A 14,977-nucleotide genomic window follows, 5' to 3' on the forward strand; every position below is an offset into this window, starting at 1 on the left:
CCGTTGAATATCTTTCCTGATCCAACGGCTGAAAAAGAAACCCTAGCCTCGTTGTGCCCCGATTGCCACTCTATAAAAGCACCTCCTCTTCTCAAATCTCTTCCTCCATTTTTCTGAGTCCTTCCAAGTCTGCGAGGAAAGACAGTCGATCGTTCTTCTTGAATTCTACTTGTCAGCTACAGGTATAGATCCTTCTCCTGTCAGATGCAGTTCTCTGCCTCTTGTTCTTTGTATTTTTATGAATTATATATCTTTCATCTGTTACAGCATTTGCTTTCATAGAAGTCTGTTTTGTCGTTTAATTTGATTCAATGAATGGAAGTATAAGGTTTTGTTTTGATGTATTACTATGCGTTCAGATCTGGTTTATATCCATCAGTTATCTAATTGCATGTTATGTTAGTGTGGGTTTAGATGAATTGGTTACCTTGTACACTGATCAGGTTCCCGTCGATTTCTCTTTAATACGCTTGTGATTGGGATTTTGTTGTAATTTTTTCACTATGCGGTTCAGTCTGCTTTTTGACTTGTGCCACCCATGACTAATGTAGTGGTTCTTAATTGTATATGATTGTGTCAATTTTTTCTTTCGTTCCAGTTTTAGTTTTGATGATTAATTTCTATCTGTTGTGTGCTCGTTTTCGTTCGAGTTACTTAATTGGAATACAGATTCTTATTTATTTCGTGGATGCATCTACATGAGGCTGTTGACGTTATCAGCTTGTTTTCGAATTTTAAATCTCTTAATCGTCTGAGCTTAATTTGTCAGAAAAGTTGACATTTCTGTAGCCCACTTTTTATTTGATCTCTGTTTCTTTATGCTTTTTAACCTGTGGTATTTTGGTGGAAGCAAATCGGATGGTATGAGGGGGAAATTGGTAAGATATAAATGGTGTCTGGATAACAAGCTCTGTAGTTCTATATATTTGCTTTATGTGATTGTAAGCTCATGCAATATCAAACTATAGCTTAACGAGCTAGTTTGCTTTAGTTGTGATGTTATGTTTGAGCAACTACTAGTTAAAGATTTTGATTTTGATTCTTCCTTCCACGGTTGGTGCTCTGATATTTCTGTAGGAATAGTTATTTTATTGCTTTTACTACTATTTCATTGTGTAATAACTAGCGGTTTGAGTTTTCATTGTTCTTTTGAATTTAGTTAAACGTTAGCTTTAACTTATTATTACACTGGAATTTTTCAGCTAGAATTCCATAATGGGTAAGGAGAAGACTCACATCAACATCGTGGTCATTGGCCATGTCGATTCTGGTAAGTCAACCACCACGGGGCACTTGATTTACAAGCTTGGTGGAATTGACAAGCGTGTTATTGAGAGGTTTGAGAAGGAAGCTGCTGAGATGAACAAGAGGTCATTCAAGTATGCCTGGGTGTTGGACAAACTCAAGGCTGAGCGCGAACGTGGTATCACCATTGATATTGCTCTGTGGAAGTTTGAGACCACAAAGTACTACTGCACTGTCATTGATGCTCCTGGACATCGTGACTTTATTAAGAATATGATCACTGGTACCTCACAGGCTGACTGTGCTGTCCTCATTATTGACTCAACCACTGGTGGTTTTGAAGCTGGTATTTCCAAGGATGGCCAGACCCGTGAGCATGCATTGCTTGCTTTCACCCTTGGTGTGAAACAAATGATCTGTTGCTGCAACAAGGTAAACTCTCTGTTCTACAGAAATCACTGCCATTTAAACTGTCAATCTCTTTAGATGTTCTTTTTTTGATGATATGCCTTTTGCTAATTGTTTCTTTATAATGTCTATATCTAGATGGACGCCACAACCCCCAAATACTCCAAGGCTAGGTATGATGAAATTGTGAAGGAAGTTTCTTCCTACTTGAAGAAGGTTGGTTACAACCCTGACAAGATCCCATTTGTTCCCATCTCTGGTTTTGAGGGTGATAACATGATTGAGAGATCTACCAACCTTGACTGGTACAAGGGCCCAACCCTCCTTGATGCTCTTGACATGATCAATGAACCCAAGAGGCCCTCAGACAAGCCCCTCCGTCTTCCTCTTCAGGATGTTTACAAGATTGGTGGTATTGGAACTGTCCCAGTTGGACGTGTTGAGACTGGCGTCGTGAAGCCTGGTATGGTTGTGACCTTTGGTCCTACTGGACTCACAACTGAAGTTAAGTCTGTTGAGATGCACCATGAGGCTCTGCTGGAGGCCTTGCCTGGTGACAATGTTGGTTTCAATGTCAAGAACGTTGCTGTGAAGGATCTGAAGCGTGGTTTTGTTGCTTCTGACTCCAAAAATGATCCTGCTAAGGGGGCTGCCAGCTTCACCTCTCAGGTCATCATCATGAACCACCCTGGGCAGATTGGAAATGGCTATGCCCCGGTCCTTGATTGCCACACATCCCACATTGCTGTTAAGTTTGCTGAGATCTTGACTAAGATTGACAGGCGATCCGGTAAGGAGCTTGAGAAGGAGCCAAAATTTTTGAAGAATGGTGATGCAGGAATGGTGAAGATGATTCCAACCAAGCCTATGGTGGTGGAGACCTTCTCCGAGTACCCTCCTCTTGGTCGTTTTGCTGTGAGGGACATGCGCCAGACTGTGGCCGTGGGTGTCATCAAGAGTGTTGATAAGAAGGATGCATCTGGTGCCAAGGTCACCAAGTCTGCTGCTAAGAAGAAGTGAGATGTCTTTTAGTTGATTTCTATTACCTAGTGTAGTGGTTATATTTGCATTTAGTCTGCGATTTTGTAACCTTTTTCGTGGAATTTTTATCATTTGTGGACATCTTGGGTCTTTATTTCTTGGTTTTGTTATCAGTCATTAGACTTGTACGGTGGTTCATGAACATGCAGAGTTTCGTCGTGGTAAAATTTATGTTTTCAATTACCCTCTTGGTTTCTTGTTTTGAATTGATTTAATTCTGTCCAAGTTTTTTTTTTTTTATATAGAATTCGTTGTTTTTGTATATGGCCTGACCAGATTATTACTTCAGTTGTTTGGTCTTCACTTACCTTTTTCTACTTGTTGGTTGGATTAAATTGATTAAACAAAATAAAAACTATCTTCCTTGTGATATAAACAAAACCAAGGCTTTCATGGTGGGGTGGGTTTTTCTTCTGTCTTCAGACAATCTGCGTAAGTGAGAGAACTATCTTGGTGATAGACTTATAATATGAGAGGCTTTCGAGCCCTGGCATCGTCTTTTCTCTCAAGCAAATAATCAATAGATGTTGAAAGTGAGTACTGTTGACACAAAGTAAATGTAATTCAGGCACTAGTAGTAATAGTTTTTGCCTAGAGAATTGCTTATAGGTCTTGGCCCTCTGTCGTAGTGTTTTTAAAAAATGAGGCACCATCTAATATATGGCCACATTAGACCATGCCATACATGGTAAACCCCGGGAATGTAATTCCCCTCATCGGTCTTCGTCTTATGGGTATGGCCCTAAAGAAATTTGCTGGACATCGGAAAATATTTTTATCCCCCAAATTAAATTAACTGCCATCACATTAATGAGTTGTTAATAACCACCACACAATGATCCCAGCCATGACACCCAGAAATACGACTACATTCCATAAAAAAACTGGTTTTACTCGTTCTATCAAGAGTCTTCTGAGTTCTGTCTGCTGTACATCAAGAATGATTGTTGTAAGACCAATAGCAAATGACACATCAGAAGGTATGTTTTATGTATGCATATAACACTAACAGATTCCAAAATTAATATGCGAGGGAACATCCTCCTACGCCCCTTCTTTTTCACCCAAGCAAGCAATCTCTAAAAAAAGGACGAGATCAAAATAAAACAAGTAAATGCAATAATGAAACAGGCACCTACATCAATTACAGATCACTATCCTTCTCAAATTGAGCTTTGGCTGCCTTCTCTGCCTCTTCCAAAACAAATGCCTTGAGTGATTCAACGTCTCTTGGCCCTGATTATGTTCAGAGGTAGTAAAATAGATTAGATTTAAAAAGCTATGTGAATCTTATCAAATCACTATATTTTACCGTGTCAGTTGATTCAGAAGCACTGCTAGATTAATGGAACAAAAAGGTTGGAACTCGTTCCTATCTTACATGTCTAACAATCAAAGCCCAGAATATAGATTTCAATCAGCAGTTGACCAGATTGCATGACCATAAGAATAGCTTTGACATCACAAGCAACAGAGTCGCATTAAAATGCTAAACAATTGCAGTGAACAAGGCTCCTGCAGCGAGGTACAGCTGTACAGCCTTGACATTCAATGTAGAGACTAGAGAGGCAGTTTTCACTAATTGAATCCATTGACTGTTAGTTTGCAGTGAAAAAGCTTTTACAACTAGACAACAGGTTCACCCTTAAAAATAGTCTGCAAGTTACCGCTTGCAAAATTTCAGATAGAAATAAACACACTGTAAGACTAACAGAATACCAACATCAGGAGCTCATCGATTGACAATTACGTCAAAATTACTGCTTCCATACTATGTTTTTGATGTACATCTACTAACCTGATTATTTGAATTATATGGAAGAACAGAAATCCATACAAGTCCACTGATCAAATTGTTGTGGCAGCCCTAGACAGCAACATTCATTTGCTGACCTTATCATGCATGATTTTCAAGTTTTAAAACCATATACTTCTTTTTCCTTCTCATGTATCCTCTACATTATTACTATTCAAAGTAGCAGTTCGAGGATAATCTGCTATCTCCAATAGGAGCTTTGAAACTGAACACACAAAGGGTATGCTAATTGTGTGAAGACAGTCAACTATATGTTGCAATACAAGCTTCACGATAAAACACAAGAAGGGAGCCGGCTAATGTGATTTCTGTTAGATCTTCTATCAAGCTAAGAAAGGCTCATAATGTGCCATTCACACTAAGTGTACTAATAAAACTGGTTTGAGACTCCATGGTGGGTATATCCAGAAAGAACCAGCAGAAAGTGACATCTAAACTTGGGAGCACCACATGTAGACAAAACACATCATTGAGTCTTTGATAATTAGTCAATCACCTTCAGCTACAATAGGCACAAAATACATAAATGTTCTCATTGGCCTTGTTACAATAGGCACAAACTACATCTATTATCTCATCGACAAAAGGCCAGAAAAAGATTGGGTTACACCTTGAGGGAAAATGAGTCGCTTGGTTTTCAAACACAAAACCCAAAATGGAGAGGAAAACTGTGAGACAAGAAGGATGAACTACAAGAAAAGGACAAAATCTAAACCAAACATGGAAGTAGAGTTTTTCACACTGCAAAATATGCATTAATATATCCATATTTAGTTCGATGAGAAAAATTCTAGAAGAAAACCAGCTAGGGGGAATGAGTTGTTCTGTCCCATCAATCTGAAAATTTGACAAATCAAGCCACTTCGCTAAGAAAATAATATTTAACTTGACAATTGAGGAAGACTATACTGTTCTTGCCAAGAATCAATTACGTAATACAATAAAATCTCATGTTCTACTAAAATAACCTCCATGTGCAGCTGACAAGTGAAAGCAACATCATCTATGAATACACTACATAACGCATGCAGCTTGTTGTTGAAGCCACCATTTGAAGATATGGGCATTTAATTTTGATCTTATTAACTACTCGTCCTTGTTGTAGTTGTGGGTTGCACCCCTTTGGTGTTTGAATAAATTTTTCTATTCAAAAAAAAAGATATGGGCATTTAAAAGATTTCTTAATCGATCCCTACCAAATTTATCCGCCTGAGTTGTATAAACTTGCTTCTAATTCTTATTTTCATTTCTTAGAATTAAGGAAAGCTGAAGTCCATGTGACAGCCGCATAAAACATAAGAATAATGCTTGAGACCCCAAAAAGTAATCCCCAAAAGACCCCCATTTAATGTGGAGTGTTGGATGTGAAGTGGGCCCTACATGTGTTTTTTAATCAATGGTTATTTTAATGCCACATAGATTTGGGGGACTTTTGGGGGTCAAATTTTGGGGGTCTTTAGCATTGTCCAAAACATAATCATTTCTATGTACATGTCCTACAATAAAGTCTTGTAGGTGGGCTTCATGTTTGCACTTTTGACTCGAACTGTTTCATTATCATAATTTACAAGTTTGAAACAAATACAAGTACAAAAACATATACTTGTGAGCTTGTAATGCTACACTATTTCAAGAGAAAACTTCCACTGCATATACAAAGGACAACCGACAATGAAAGAGCATGTGAGAAGGCCAATGTTTATCTCAGGTAAAAGTAAAACAGAGTTAAAGACTAAAGAAATTTAAATCTATGAAGAAACTATTAAACATAGAGACAAAAGCCATCATTTCAGAATCAAACCAAAGATAATGGAAAGAAATAAATTCCCTTTTTACCTTGATATTTTGCAACTTCTTCTCCATTATAGAAGAGCTTAAATGTAGGATACGAGTGAATGTCGACTTTTGTACATGCAGTTTTGCTTGTACCACAGTGAACTTCTCCGATCTCTATTTCGACTTCTCCTTCCATAACCCTCCCTAGATCCTCCCACAGTGACCCCAAGTTTTTACTGAAAGCAAGTTGTCACAATCACGAATCAACATCTTCATAATCAATCGTGCTGAATCAACTCGCAATTAAAGGAAAGAATCATTACCAATGCTTGCACCAAGGAACACAAAATTTCACAAACCATGCAGTGTCTTTCTCCTTAACCTAATGATCAAAACAGAATAAATAGACAATCAATAAACTTCTCATAGTACATGAGGTTTCTAATAACAGTTTTCACTTCACACAATGTATAATACAGGGAAGTATTTGGTGACTCTCTGCTAATTCTGCAGAAGCCAGATTGTGCGTTATATAGCAGCTGCTGTAATATAGTTCGTAATCTTATTTTTAACTGATTAGTATGGGCAACTGTTTGCAGGCTGATTCAATTCACAATATTTGTTTTGCATTGAAGATAAAACTCATTTACAATATAGTTCAAATTTCAGCTAAGGCTACAAAAAATCAGAATCGCTAGAAATCAACGCGAATTGCTAGAAATGTGATCGGAAAGACACAGTGCGAGGACACACTTGGAGAGCGATTCACCAGACAACACATAGAACGAGCTCTCAGAAAATCCTACAATGAGTATGCAAACAAAAAAAAAACAAAAATCATCCATTCAATAAACGCGTTAAACTTATTAAAATTGGGCAAGATTTTTCAATGGGAGGACTAAATCTGTCTGATCAGACACGAATCCGCGAAATCTACGTTAGAACAAAAGATATTTCTGCAAAAAAATACCAGATTTCAAATTTTAGTAGGCAAGGTGCATCTCCGATTTTGGACGTAGATGAACAGAATTGAATTTAAATTTGACGCTCCCTTCTTACCTTATCAGAGAAGGTTTCGGTGGTTAGTTCCATCACTTCGGCTTGAGTTTTCAGAGAGATCGAGCTCAGTAGTAGAAGCAACAAAAGCGATATTGTCCGGTGTAACACTTCCATGGCGGCTGCTGCTGCTGTTTCGGATTCGCGAATACTCGCAATGGAAGTGTTGAGAGAGACCGTCGCTGTATCGGTTAAAAGAAGCTGTAATTTCGAAGAAAAAGAAGCTGTAATCAAAACTCGCACTCTGAGGTATTTGTATTTGTGAAATTTTTAGATGAGGGTAGTTAATGTGAAAATTATATTATATTTATTATTAAAAATTATTTTTATATTAAAATTTTTCAAATTAATTATAATATAATAAAACAACATAAAAGCAAAAGGTTAAAAATCAAAAAAATAAAAAATATATATATATGCGGTCTAGCAAAACAATATCCATGATGGAGTTTTTTTTTACCAACGATACCACCAACTTATTAAAGATTGTTTGGTGGAGCTCGTTAGCGGTCTCGCTCTGCCCCACCAAATAGCCCAAGCGGCCCTTTAAGGGTCCGATTTTGACTCTACTCGTTACTCGTTTGATAAAAAAAAAGAAACAAAAACTTAAAATCCAACACATTTAGAGCACTTGCATCAGTATATGTTAACATATGCAAATTGCTAAAATAATGTCAACTGATGTAAATAACTAAAATAAATTTTAAAAAATGATAGATTATTGCATCAATATTTGTAAAAAAACAAAACTAAAATAGATACTCACAAGAGTGGTTCTCTACCTGATAGAAATAATGATACAATTGTTGTTAAATTTTAAAGAAAAATGTTAATGAGTCATGAGTGCCCTTTTAAGGCACTAGATAGATAATGATGAAAAATTGCATTGATACAGTTGTTAAATTTTAAAGAAAAATGTTAATGAGTCATGAGTGCCCTTTTAATGCACTAGATAATGATGAAAAAATTGCATTGTAACTTGAAAAAGACATATTTTAAGGTTAAAAAAAGGGTGGAAGAGTGTTAATCACACATGACATATTGTAGTCAATCCTTAACAATGCTCTCAGGGCACACTTTAACACTACTCAATTTTAAATTGTCAAAAAGTAGTTTTTAAATTGTCAAAAAGTAGTGTTTCAATAGGTCAAGTATAGAATACGTCAAAAGACTCTGACACAACTTCTTCTTTTTTTTGGAAGGCCCACAGGCCACACACACGCTAAACCATGCTCGAGGGGCGGCATGAAGGCCACCACAGCGGATGGAAAACTACCCAAATCCCAAATCCCCCTTGTGAGAATAGAACGCTAGACCTCAAGGTCCTGGGCAGATAACTAGACCAACCAGGAATGCGGATGGAAAACTACCCAAATCCCAAACCCCCTGGTGAGAATAGAACCCTGGACCTCAAGGTTCTAGGTAGATAACCAGACCAATCAGGCTATCTCCCATTCTCACTCTGACACAACTTTCAAATACTCTTTGACAAAATATAACATTTAATTCGTATACACCTAATTTCACTTTCATCTATGTAAAAGCCCATATTTGATGAATGACTTTCTTACTGCTCGGCCCATCTCTCGGAAATGTCTCGTACATCCCTAATGAATCCGCTTATTATAAACATTGATGTTCTTTTACTTTACAACAAAAATATCATTCCAAAGCAAAAGACAAATTATGGATCAATATTTTATTCCGGGCTAGAATATTGTTATATGGGCCAAGGAAAGACCAATGGCTTCGTTTGGCCTAGGTAATTTCATTATTAGCATGTAATGTGGTAGCTAATATGCTAATAAAAAATAATAGTATATAAGCTGTCAGCTGCTCTTTTCTTTACTTCTCCGAAGTTCTAACTTTTAAAGTTCGAATTGATACCTTCTAGAAAGAAAATTCATTTTGGCCCCTCTATTTTGGTCAAAGTGTATTTTTTTTTCCTCCACTACTTAGTTTCAGAAAAACAAATCCTTGTACATATAGATCCTTTAGTTTAAAGTCTTGAATGGTGATCTTTTAGAATCGGGTCTTTGTATTAGAAGCAAGGTTCTTAAAACCGGACCGGTCATCAAACCGGAAAAGTCTTCGGTTCACGGTTCAAAGGTTCAACCGGGGTTTAAACCGGGTTCGAACCGGTTTTAATGTAATGAATTATTTATATATATATTTATATTATATGCATATAATATGTAAGAAAACTTCATAAAAATACAATATATTCAAATAAAGTATCATTTTAAACAAAGAAAATCTCATAGCCTAGTGGTTAAAGCCTTTTTTAATGAACAAAAGGTCATGAGTTCAAACCCTACAAATAACAAAATTTCAAAAATATTTTATTAACTTTAATAAATGACCGAACCGGTCAAAACCGGCCCGGTTCTGACCGGTTCAACCGAAGAACCGGCCGGTTCAACCGGAAATATCCCGGTTCATCAATTACCGGTTCTGGCACCTCAACCGGACCGGACAAGTGGCCGGTCACCGGTTGGACCGGTCCGACCGGCCGGTCCGGTCCGGTTTTCAAAACCATGATTAGAAGTGCTAAGGAGCTCTTTTCAAATTTCCTATCTGTTAAGTGTTGTCATGTTAAGCGAACAATTAAAACTTTGAACATATATATGTGGTAAGTCTAAATCAATCAATTATCAATTGAATCAACTTTAGTTGATTTTATTAATTTGATATTATACGTGGCTGACACGTCTACTTTATAGATTCAAACAAAACCTTAAACTTTAAAAAAAATAGAAAATGAACCCCTCTACTTTAAGGGAAGGGACAAATACCGAATATTCGAAGTTTTGAAGACAACGACAAGGGTAATATTGTAATTCACTTTGGAAAGGAGGTTGCTACTGCTAAATGCTGTCCACGAGGGCATCACATTTGCAGCCCAAAAATCCATCTGGCTGCCAAACATCACAACCGTTGAATGTCTTTTCTTATCCAACGGCTGAAAAAGAAACCCTAGCTCATTGTGTCTCGATCGCCATTTGCCACTCTATAAAATCACACTCTTTAAAATCTCGTCTTCTGCCATTTCTCCGACTCATTCCAAGTCTGCGAGAGAGTCACCGACGATTGTTGTTCTCGAGTTCTACTTGTCAGCCACAGGTATAAATCTTTTACCTGTCGGATGCAATTCTCTGCCTCTCGTTCTTCATTTCTATGAATTGTATATATTAATTATGTTTTGTAGTTATAAGTTGATTCAATGAATTGAAGGATAAGGTTTTGTTTTGATGTATTATTATGCGTTCAGATCTGGTTCCTATATATCAGTTATCTAATTATATTGTTATGTTATTGCGGGTTTAGATGAATTGTTACCTTGTAAGCTGATCCGGTTTCTGTCGATTTCTCGTTTATACGCATGATATTGGGATTTTGTTGTAAATTTTTCCTTCCATTGTGCGGTTCTGTCTGCTTTGTTGACTTGTGCTACCTGGACTAATGTAGTGTTTCTTAATTGTATATGATTGTATGGATTTTCTTTTGTTCCAGTTTTAGGTGTCATGATTCATTTCTATATGTTAGATCGTTTTCTTTTGAGGTACTTAATTGGAATACAGATGCTGCCATGTCTATTTTTCTGGACACATCTACATGAGTTTGTGGACTTTGTTAACTTGTTTTCGAATTTTAAATCTCTTAATTGTCTGAGTTTAATTTGTAGGAAAACTTGACATTTCTCTAGCCCACTTATTATTCGATCTTTGTTCCTTTATGCTTTTTAAACTGTGGTCTTTTGGTGGAAGCAAATTGAATCGTATTTGGGTTAATTGGTTCTATTATATAAATGGTGTTTGGATAACGAGCTCTCTAGACTCTAGAGCTATATATTTGCTTTAGGTGACTGTAAGCTCATGCAATATCAAACTATAGGTTAAGAAGCTAGTTTGCTTTAGTCGTGATGCTATGTACTAGTTAAAGATTTTGATTTTGCTTTAGTCGTGATGCTATGTACTAGTTAAAGATTTTGATTTCTTCCTTCCCAATTGGTGCTCTGCTATTTCTGTTGGATTATTTATTTTATTGCTTTTACCTACCTTTGGAAAGTTAACTTGTATTCAGCTAGGAAGTTTAGGATTGTGACTACTTTTTCATTGTGTAAAAACATGTGGTTTGAATTTTCAATGTTCTTTTGAATTTATTCAAACCTTAGCTAGAACTTATGATGACGCGGGAATTTTTCAGCTAGAATTTCATAATGGGTAAGGAGAAGACTCACATCAACATTGTGGTCATTGGCCATGTCGATTCTGGTAAGTCAACCACCACTGGGCACTTGATTTACAAGCTTGGTGGAATTGACAAGCGTGTTATTGAGAGGTTTGAGAAGGAAGCTGCTGAGATGAACAAGAGGTCATTCAAGTATGCCTGGGTGTTGGACAAACTCAAGGCTGAGCGAGAACGTGGTATTACCATTGATATTGCTCTGTGGAAGTTCGAGACCACAAAGTACTACTGCACTGTCATTGATGCTCCTGGACATCGTGACTTTATTAAGAATATGATCACTGGTACATCACAGGCCGACTGTGCTGTCCTCATTATTGACTCAACCACTGGAGGTTTTGAAGCTGGTATTTCCAAGGATGGCCAGACCCGTGAGCATGCATTGCTTGCTTTTACCCTTGGTGTGAAACAAATGATCTGTTGCTGCAACAAGGTAAACTCTCTGTTCTAAATAAATCACTTCATGCAAACCGTCAATCTCTTTAGTATTCCTTTTTTTTTTTTTGGATGATATGCCTTTTGCTAATTGTTTCTCTATAATGTCTATATGTAGATGGACGCCACAACCCCCAAATACTCGAAGGCTAGGTATGATGAAATTGTGAAGGAAGTTTCTTCCTACTTGAAGAAAGTCGGTTACAACCCTGACAAGATCCCATTTGTTCCCATCTCTGGTTTTGAGGGTGATAACATGATCGAGAGATCTACCAACCTTGACTGGTACAAGGGCCCAACCCTCCTCGAGGCTCTTGACATGATCAATGAACCCAAGAGGCCCTCTGACAAGCCCCTCCGTCTTCCTCTTCAGGATGTTTACAAGATTGGTGGTATTGGAACTGTCCCAGTGGGACGTGTTGAGACTGGCGTCGTGAAGCCTGGTATGGTTGTGACCTTTGGTCCTACTGGACTCACAACTGAAGTTAAGTCTGTTGAGATGCACCATGAGGCTCTGCTGGAGGCCCTTCCGGGTGACAATGTTGGTTTCAATGTCAAGAACGTTGCTGTGAAGGATCTGAAGCGTGGTTTTGTTGCTTCTGACTCCAAAAATGATCCTGCTAAGGGGGCTGCCAGCTTCACCTCTCAGGTCATCATCATGAACCACCCTGGGCAGATTGGAAATGGCTATGCCCCGGTCCTTGATTGCCACACATCCCACATTGCTGTTAAGTTTGCCGAGATCTTGACTAAGATTGACAGGCGATCCGGTAAGGAGCTTGAGAAGGAGCCAAAATTTTTGAAGAATGGTGATGCAGGAATGGTGAAGATGATTCCAACCAAGCCTATGGTGGTGGAGACCTTCTCCGAGTATCCTCCTCTTGGTCGTTTTGCTGTGAGGGACATGCGCCAGACTGTGGCCGTGGGTGTCATCAAGAGTGTTGATAAGAAGGATGCATCTGGTGCCAAGGTCACCAAGTCTGCTGCTAAGAAGAAGTGACTCGTAGAAGTTCATGGTGGATCATCGCCTTCAGCTTCTGTCTACTTTTATCAAAATAATTGTCTTTCATTCGCATTTTATGTCGGTACTGTCATATTTTGTTTTTCATTTGGTTTTATATGTTGTAATTTTGTGCCGTTGTTGGGTTGCCAGTCTGAGAACTGGGTGCTTGACAGGCGATGGCACAGCTTATAGCATGGAGTCTCGTTTTTAGAGATTTTAGTGTCAATTTTCTGTTAAGATTACTATGTTTGAGGTGTTTTGGGCTTTCTCCCCAACTGCTCCGAAGTTTTGTGGTTGTGGTTTATTCAGTATTCTATGTTTTTTCGAATTGTGTAATATGTGGATAGGCTGCCAAACCCCTCCAGTCGACGTGAGGTAATCTTGTATCTTATTGATGCTCTTTATCGTTTATGATAGAAAGTTAATGGAAGAACTTGGGAATTTCAATTGAGGCGGTGGGAACTTTCCCTCAAAATATCAAGGTCACATGCTCTGTGTGAAAGGTGAAACAGACCATAAACAACAACAGTTCAAGTCGACTTGCACGATTAAGAATGTGAATTCGTTCTGCGTAGGTCTAACCTCCATGCCTTTTTAAGGACTCAGTAACATACACCGTACATGCCCCATACAATTATAAGTCCAAAAGAAAAAGAAGACACGATCAACAATCACAGACCTTTTTCAGGTTAGACGGTCAACAATACATCAAGCCTAATATGGCGAAGAGCCATAATTAAAAGAAAAGCCAAAGAGGGTTTGCAGTTTGCTTAAACATGAGAATTCAGATCAAGCTATGCAGCTTTTGCTGTACAATTCAAGAACAGATCTTGCAATTCACTAGCTAGATCTTCATCAATTTCACGCTCTATGATCCCTTTAAGAACTCTTTCAAAGGTTCCTTGATCTTCGGGTTCATGTAAGTCCTCGCTTGCCAGTGATCTTCGCCTCTTCATTGACTTACTCCTGCCATCATGATCTGCTATCCTGCACAGAAATGGCGAAGACAGTAAACAAAAGCAAGGCATAAGAAAGCAAGGCAGAGAAAAAAGAGAAATAGTTACTGTTTCGAAAGGCTACAGAGATGGTGATTGATCCCATAAACGGTGAGAGGAAGGCCATGTGAGGCACTGAGATGCAACATGGACTGCATTTCTCTTGGTGAGTCGTGGATTCAGGCAGAGTGAAGGAATAAATGAGAAAGTTGTGGTTGTTATGGGTTTTTATTGGGGTTAGGTTTGGGAATTGGGAGATCCCGAATATAAATGAAATGTGGATTGGGATACGTGTTGGTATGGTCATTATTAAAATAGAAAGATTCTAAAGATTCGTTTGGTGGACAATTTTAACAATAGTATTGATATTGGTATTAAATCTGATAGTTTAAATGTTGATTAAAAATGGTTATATATATGGAGCATGTTTGGTGCCTGAAATGTTGGTAGTATTTGGTTGGTAGCATTTTGTATGATGAAATAATTGTGAATTTACTAGTAGGATATATGCTTTTAACTTGTAATATATTTAAATAAATAGTAAAATAGGGTTAAAAAAGTAAATTTATATCGAATATCCATAAAATTGTCTCAAAATTGTTTCATCTTGAACAATTACAAAACAACAATTTTGAGCCACCAAAATTATCTAAGAATTTGAGCCAGAAAGTTACTGTTTGGTGAACCATCAACATTAAAACTACTAGGTGACATTAATGTTGGTGCAAAATCATGCACCAAACAAGGCACTACGTTTTGTAGTTTCTCTGTTTTAACTTTTAAGGATGAGGATCTTGTTTTCCCATACTGAAAAATCATCCAACATTCTTGCCATTCAGCAATCACAATTGTGTGTTTTTGTTGGGACCAATAAAATGTATTGAAGCACGTGTTTTGTTGATGTGTTTGAGTATTTTGATGATGAATAATGCTTGAGACCCTCAAAAAGTGACC

The 14,977-nt window shown here is 37.7% G+C and overlaps 3 protein-coding genes across 3 annotated transcripts; 2 read left to right on the forward strand and 1 right to left on the reverse strand.

Annotated features, from left to right (window-relative positions):
- Positions 1-39: 39 nt before the first annotated feature.
- Positions 40-2,891, forward strand: LOC120013858 (elongation factor 1-alpha-like). Its single transcript, XM_038865822.1, has 3 exons — positions 40-182; positions 1,203-1,677; positions 1,792-2,891. The coding sequence occupies exons 2-3, from the start codon at positions 1,216-1,218 to the stop codon at positions 2,671-2,673; spliced, it is 1,344 nt and encodes a 447-aa protein (XP_038721750.1). The 5' UTR covers positions 40-182; positions 1,203-1,215; the 3' UTR covers positions 2,674-2,891.
- Positions 2,892-3,572: 681 nt separating this feature from the next.
- LOC120013876 (protein disulfide-isomerase 5-1-like) lies at positions 3,573-7,547 on the reverse strand. The gene is made up of 4 exons (XM_038865846.1): positions 7,346-7,547; positions 6,610-6,668; positions 6,347-6,522; positions 3,573-3,930 (listed from the first exon to the last, which is right to left on the reverse strand). The coding sequence occupies exons 1-4, from the start codon at positions 7,457-7,459 to the stop codon at positions 3,839-3,841; spliced, it is 441 nt and encodes a 146-aa protein (XP_038721774.1). The 5' UTR covers positions 7,460-7,547; the 3' UTR covers positions 3,573-3,838.
- Positions 7,548-10,313: 2,766 nt separating this feature from the next.
- Positions 10,314-13,334, forward strand: LOC120013868 (elongation factor 1-alpha-like). The gene is made up of 3 exons (XM_038865832.1): positions 10,314-10,465; positions 11,549-12,023; positions 12,144-13,334. The coding sequence occupies exons 2-3, from the start codon at positions 11,562-11,564 to the stop codon at positions 13,023-13,025; spliced, it is 1,344 nt and encodes a 447-aa protein (XP_038721760.1). The 5' UTR covers positions 10,314-10,465; positions 11,549-11,561; the 3' UTR covers positions 13,026-13,334.
- Positions 13,335-14,977: the final 1,643 nt, after the last annotated feature.

Source organism: Tripterygium wilfordii, chromosome 2 (genome assembly GCF_013401445.1).
Source record: "Tripterygium wilfordii isolate XIE 37 chromosome 2, ASM1340144v1, whole genome shotgun sequence".
In the NCBI taxonomy this organism is placed as follows: Eukaryota; Viridiplantae; Streptophyta; class Magnoliopsida; order Celastrales; family Celastraceae; genus Tripterygium; species Tripterygium wilfordii.

What these genes read in the sequence shown, in the direction of transcription:
- LOC120013858 (XM_038865822.1), top strand. Translation starts at nt 1,216, where the DNA reads ATGGGTAAGGAGAAGACTCACATCAACATCGTGGTCATTGGCCATGTC. An exon ending in TGATCTGTTGCTGCAACAAG is followed by an intron (nt 1,678 to 1,791) that starts GTAAACTCTCTG and finishes GTCTATATCTAG; the next exon opens with ATGGACGCCACAACCCCCAA.
- LOC120013876 (XM_038865846.1), bottom strand. Translation starts at nt 7,459, where the DNA reads ATGGAAGTGTTACACCGGACAATATCGCTTTTGTTGCTTCTACTACTG. An exon ending in CCGAAACCTTCTCTGATAAG is followed by an intron (nt 6,669 to 7,345) that starts GTAAGAAGGGAG and finishes TTTGATCATTAG; the next exon opens with GTTAAGGAGAAAGACACTGC. An exon ending in GTTCCTTGGTGCAAGCATTG is followed by an intron (nt 6,523 to 6,609) that starts GTAATGATTCTT and finishes ACTTGCTTTCAG; the next exon opens with TAAAAACTTGGGGTCACTGT.
- LOC120013868 (XM_038865832.1), top strand. Translation starts at nt 11,562, where the DNA reads ATGGGTAAGGAGAAGACTCACATCAACATTGTGGTCATTGGCCATGTC. An exon ending in TGATCTGTTGCTGCAACAAG is followed by an intron (nt 12,024 to 12,143) that starts GTAAACTCTCTG and finishes GTCTATATGTAG; the next exon opens with ATGGACGCCACAACCCCCAA.